This window comes from Chiloscyllium punctatum, chromosome 47 (genome assembly GCF_047496795.1).
Source record: "Chiloscyllium punctatum isolate Juve2018m chromosome 47, sChiPun1.3, whole genome shotgun sequence".
Lineage (NCBI taxonomy): Eukaryota > Metazoa > Chordata > Chondrichthyes > Orectolobiformes > Hemiscylliidae > Chiloscyllium > Chiloscyllium punctatum.
Window position 1 is genome coordinate 40236144 of NC_092785.1, and position 5976 is coordinate 40242119.

The window sequence follows — 5976 nt, forward strand, 5'->3', positions numbered from 1 at the left end:
TGCACATCCCTGAACACTATGGGTAATTTAGCAAGGCCAATCCACCCTAACCTACACATACCTGAGCACTATGGGTAATTTAGCATGGCCAATCCACCCTAACCTACACATCCCTGCACACGATGGGTAATTTAGCATGGCCAATCCACCCTAACCTGCACATCCCTGAACACTATGGGGTAATTTAGCATGGCCAATCCACCCTAACCTACACATCCCTGGACACTACGGGTGATCGTGTTGCTGGAAAAGCGCAGCAGGTCAGGCAGCATCCAAGGAACTGGAGAATCGACGTTTCGGGTATAACCCCTCCTTTTCTGAAGAAGGGCTCGTGCCCGAAACGTCGATTCTCCTGCTCCTTGGATGCTGCCTGACCTGCTGCGCTTTTCCAGCAACACATTTTTCAGCTCCGACCTCCAGCATCTGCAGCCCTCACTTTCTCCACTGTGGGTAATTTCCCATTATAGGTGGATTGGCCGTGCTGAGTGACCTGCAGTGTTCAGGGATGGGTGGGTCAGCCATGGGAAATGCAGGGTTCCAGGGCTCAGCGTAGGGAGCATTGGGCATGGGAGGGATGGTCTTCGAAGAGCTGGTATGAGCTCAATGAGTTAAATGGCCTGTTCCCACCGTGCGGAACCTCACATTTCCCACATTATATTCTTTCTGGCATTTTTTTTTTGACCTGTCCTTATTCTGCTGCAAACTCTTTCTAGTTGCATTGTCACCTTTGAGTTGCCTGCAAACGTTGTGATATTTCAGCTGTTTTCCACATCCACCTCATATAAAACACGTGTGGCCCCAGAACTGGCAGTCATCACAGATTGCTCTCATCAAAACACCTCCCTTATCCCTAACTTTTCTATTCGTTAAGTTAAAGATCACACAACACCAGGTTTGGCGTCCAACAGGTTCCTTTGGAAGCACTCGCTTTCGGAATGCTGCTCCTTCAGCATGTGGTTGTGGAGCGGGATCGTAAGAATTTATCGCACAAGATTCCAGTCTCATGCAACGGAAATGATATCTTGACCAAAACTAGATTGCTGATAAATCTCTATTGTTAGTCCTCTGTCCACTCTAGCCAGCACCAGGAGCTTTTAAATCCCATGAACACGCCCCCACCCACAAACACCCCCTCCCTCCCTCCCCCCACTGACGCTCAGTAGCAGCAGTGTGGACCACCTACAAGATGCCCTGCAGAAATTCCCCAAAGACCCTCAGGCAGCACCTTCCAAACCCCACGGCCACTTCCATCCAGAAGGACAAGGGGCAGCAGGTACATGGGAACACCAGCCCCCTGCGAGTTCCCCTCCGAGCCCCTCACCATCCTGATTTGGTTCTATCTTTCTCATACATTTTTCCTCTCTCTGTCTCACTCTCCCCACCCCCACCCCCTTCTCTCTCTCCCTCCCCCTGTCTCTCTCAATCTCTTTCACTCTCTCTCACACACACACACTCTACCTCTCTGTCTCTCTCCCTCTCCGTGTTTCTCTCATTCTCCTTCTCTCTGTCTGTCTCCCTCTATGTGTCTCTCCCTCTATGTATCTCTCTGTCTCCTCTCACTCTCTCCACTGTGGGTGATTTCCCATTATTGGTGGATTGGCTATGCTGAGTTACCTATAGTGTCTCTCTCCCTCTCTCTGTCTCTCTCCTCTGTATCTCTCCCTCTCTGTGTCTCTCCCTCTATGTATCTCACTGTCTCCTCTCCCTCTCTCTGTCTCCTCTCCCTCTCCCTGCCTCTCTCTCCCTCTCTCTGTCTCTCGCTCCTTCTCTGTGTCTCTCCCTCTCTGTATCTCTGTCTCCTCTCACTCTCCCTGTCTCTCTCCCTCTCTCTGTCTCTCTCTCCTTCTCTGTGTCTCTCCCTCTCTGTATCTCTGTCTCCTCTCACTCTCCCCGTCTCTCTCCTTCTCTCTATCTCTCTCCTTCAGTGTGGCTGGGTCAGAGTCCTGGAATCGCCTCCCTCAGGTCATTGTGGGTCTACCCACGGCACACGGACGGCAGCGGGTCAAGGAGGAATCTCCCCCACCCCCCCTCTCCCTCAACCCCCACCTTCTCAAGGGGCTAACTTGGGATGAGGCAATAAATATGGATCAGCCAGCGATGTCTATGTCCCACAAGTGATCAAAACGAATAGCGTCAGAGAGGGTACGAGGTGAGTCTTCTGCTGACGTCCCTGACTGGGAATGACAGCAATCAGCACAAATCCCGCACCCAGCCAGCTCCTGGCTGACACAGACCGGCCCATCCCAGACAGGGGGTCTGCTGGGGGTGCTACCTCTCAATGGAGCCAGGTTTCTACCCCCCTCTGACTGGCTGGGATGGCTACAGGCAGGGAGCTGTTGTCGCCACGGTGACGGTGGCTGTGACAACCACAGGTAAACAATTCCAAACGGAGGCATCTCGGAGAGTGAGGGAGAGAGAGAGAGAGGGAGGGAGAGGGAGAGACTGAGGGACAGAGAGGGAGGGAGAGAGAGAGAGAGAGAGAGAGAGACTGAGGGAGAGAGAGAGAGGGAGAGAGAGAGAGGGAGAGACTGAGGGAGAGAGAGAGAGGGAGAGACTGAGGGAGAGAGAGAGAGGGAGAGACTGAGGGAGAGAGAGAGAGGGAGAGAGAGGGAGGGAGAGACTGAGGGACAGAGAGGGAGGGAGAGAGAGAGAGAGAGAGACTGAGGGAGAGAGAGAGAGAGAGGGAGAGAGAGAGAGGGAGAGACTGAGGGAGAGAGAGGGAGGGAGAGAGAGAGAGAGAGAGAGACTGAGGGAGAGAGAGAGAGAGGGAGAGAGAGAGAGGGAGAGACTGAGGGAGAGAGAGGGAGAGGGAGAGACTGAGGGAGAGAGGGAGAGGGAGAGAGAGAGAGAGAGAGGGAGAGAGAGAGACGGAGAGAGAGTGAGAGAGAGAGAGAGGGGGAGAGAGAGAGTGTGTGTGTGAGAGAGGGGGAGAGAGAGACAGAAACTGAGGGAGAGAGAGAGAGGGAGAGACTGAGGGAGAGAGAGAGAGGGAGAGAGAGGGAGGGAGAGACTGAGGGACAGAGAGGGAGGGAGAGAGAGAGAGAGAGAGACTGAGGGAGAGAGAGAGAGGGAGAGAGAGAGAGGGAGAGACTGAGGGAGAGAGAGAGAGGGAGAGACTGAGGGAGAGAGAGAGAGAGGGAGAGAGAGGGAGGGAGAGAGAGAGAGAGGGAGAGAGAGTGTGTGTGTGTGAGAGAGGGGGAGAGAGAGAGACAGAAACTGAGGGAGAGAGAGAGAGGGAGAGAGAGAGACAGAGAGTGAGGGAGAGAGAGAGTGTGTGTGAGAGAGAGACAGAGACAGAGACAGAGGGAGAGAGAGTGAGAGAGACTGAGGGAGAGAGAGTGAGAGAGAGTGATACAGAGAGAGACAGAGACAGAGACTGAGGGAGAGAGACAGAGAGAGAGAGAGAGAGAGAGGGAGGAATAGAGACTGAGGGAGAGAGAGAGAGAGTGAGAGTCAGAGAGACAGAGACTGAAGGAGAGACAGAGACAGGGAGGGAGAGAGATAGAGAGTGAGTGTGTTTGTGTGTGAGAAAGGAAGTGTGTGTGCGAGAGAGAGAGTGTGTGTGTGTTTGTGTCATAGAAAAAAGAGACTGCGAGAGAGGTCAGACAGAGGGAGAAAGAAGCAGACAGAGGGGGAGAAAGAGAAAGACAGACAAAGGGAGAGAGAGAAAGAGACAGTGAGAGAGAGAGAGAGACAGGCAGAGACTCAGAAGGAGGGGAAGAGAGAGAGAGAGACAAAGGGAATAGGGAGAGAGAGAGAGAGAGAGAGAGAGGCAGGAAAAGAGAGAATCAGTGTGACCTAGGGAGACAGAGAGTGAAGAGAGAGGAACAGACAGAGAGAGAGAGAGACGTGGAGTGGAAGAGAGTGAAAGAGAAAGAGAGAGTCAAGAGGGAGTGAGAGTCAGACAGTGTGTGAGAGAGCGAGAGAGAGACTGAAAGGACCTGGGGAGTCATGGCATACAGTTTCCATGCCAACCAGGTACTGAGCAGAGTCCCTCATGCTGTGAGGCATTGCTGTCACCCACAGACATTCCTGATGAAGGGCTCTGGCCCAATTCTCCTGCTCCTCGGACGCGGCCCGAACCGGCTGTGCTTTTCCAGCACCACTCTCTCAACCCGCAGACGATCCTCTCCCCCCCGGCTAACACCATGCCTGGTCCCCACCCAGCTCCCTCAGCGCACCTCGAACCTCCCCGGTCTGCTCAGAGCTACCATTCCCCTCCCCAAACCTCAATCCTCTGCGCTCCAGACGCCTCCTCTCATACTCTACCTCCCCTCACCCTCAGGGTGCTCTCCGAGGCTTGGGGGGGGGGGGTGGGGTGGGGTGGGGGGGGTGGGTATGATGCAATGCCCCCTCCCCACTCCCTCCAGCAAAGAGCAGCCTTCGGTAGGAGGCCCGCCTTGCGAACTTCAGCCCGCACAGGGGAACGCTATTCGACTGCGGGGTGCGGCGCGCGCGCGGACATTCGGCCCAGGGCCCGGGGAAGGGGCAGTTTCGATCAAACCCTTATTTCTCTCCTGTGTCGCCGGCTCCCTTGCAGTATGAGAACACCTACAACACCACCCGCATGTCCAACTGGACGGTTCCCAAAGCCAAGGAGAACACAGCCAAGGTGAGCAGTCTGTCAGTGATGAGGGGAGGGGGGTGGGGGGGGGGGGGTGCGATCGGGAAAGCCTTCAGCCCAAGGGGCATGAGTCCAGCTCAACCCGTCCTGTCTCCTCTCTCTGTCTCCCCTCTCACAGCTGCCAAAACTTCAGGAAGGGGCCACCTGCTTTATCGCCAATGACCGAGGTTACCTGAACCCAGGGGTCCCGAGATCAAAGGTGAGAGCGTCTCCCAGCAGCCATTAGGAGTGTGCGGCTAACCCCGTGCTGTCTCTGTCCTGGGAGTGTTTGATGGGGGACAGTGTAGAGAGAGCTTTACTCTGTATCTAACCCCGTGCTGTCCCTGTCCTGGGAGGGTTTGATGGGGGAACAGTGTAGAGGGAGCTTTACTCTGTATCTAACCCCGTGCTGTCCCTGTCCTGGGAGGGTTTGATGGGGGAACAGTGTAGAGGGAGCTTTACTCTGTATCTAACCCCATGCTGTCTCTGTCCTGGGAGTGTTTGATGGGGGGACAGTGTAGAGGGAGCTTTACTCTGCATCTAACCCCGTGCTATCCCTGTCCTGGGAGTGTTTGATGGGGGACAGTGTAGAGTAAGCTTTACTCTGTATCTAACCCCGTGCTGTCCCCTGTCCCTGGGAGTGTTTGATGGGGGACAGTGTAGAGGGAGCTTTACTCTGTATCTAACCCCGTACTGTCCCTGTCCCTGGGAGTGTTTGATGGGGGGGACAGTGTAGAGGGAGCTTTACTCTGTATCTAACCCCGTGCTGTCCCTGTCCTGGGAGTGTTTGATGGGGGGACAGTGTAGAGGGAGCTTGACCCTGTATCTGATCCTGTCCTGTTTCTCCATCTGCAGAAGAGCCCGTGGGGGACCTTCATGGGGACGTGGGATATGCCCCATCCCATCCCCTATCCCTACGTCCACAGCACTGCGCGACATCCCGACGCAGCTCAGAAGCTGATCGACCAGGTGAAGGCATCACCTCTCAGCCACGTCTCCAATGGATTTGTCCCACACCCACTCTTCCCGGTACGTCCAGCACCAAAACCAGTCAGCAGGGGGCAGGACTATCTTCACAGGCTGAGGGGTGACCTTATAGAGGTTTATAAAATCATGAGGGACATGGATAGGATAAATAGACAAAGTCTTTTCCCTGGGGTGGGGGAGTCCAGAACTAGAGGGGCATAGGTTTAGGGTGAGAGGGGAAAGATATAAAAGAGACCTAAGGGGCAACTTTTTCACCCAGAGGGTGGTACGTGTATGGAATGAGCTGCCAGAGGATGTGGTGGAGGCTGGTACAATTACAGCATTTAAGAGGCATCTGATGGGTATATGAATAGGAAGGGTTTGGGGGGGATATGGGCCGGGTGCTG

General features: G+C 54.6%; 1 protein-coding gene across 1 annotated transcript in view; it reads left to right on the plus strand.

Moving 5' to 3' along the window:
* The first annotated feature begins 2420 nt into the window (after nt 1-2420).
* cfap126 (cilia and flagella associated protein 126) overlaps nt 2421-5976 on the plus strand; it is a 9115-nt gene continuing 5559 nt past the window's right edge. Inside the window, exons 1-4 of the mRNA XM_072564755.1 lie at nt 2421-3978; nt 4541-4612; nt 4743-4823; nt 5459-5632. Of these exons, the coding sequence (XP_072420856.1) occupies nt 3952-3978; nt 4541-4612; nt 4743-4823; nt 5459-5632 (354 nt within the window). The 5' untranslated portion in view covers nt 2421-3951. The remainder of the gene's footprint in view (nt 3979-4540; nt 4613-4742; nt 4824-5458; nt 5633-5976) is intronic.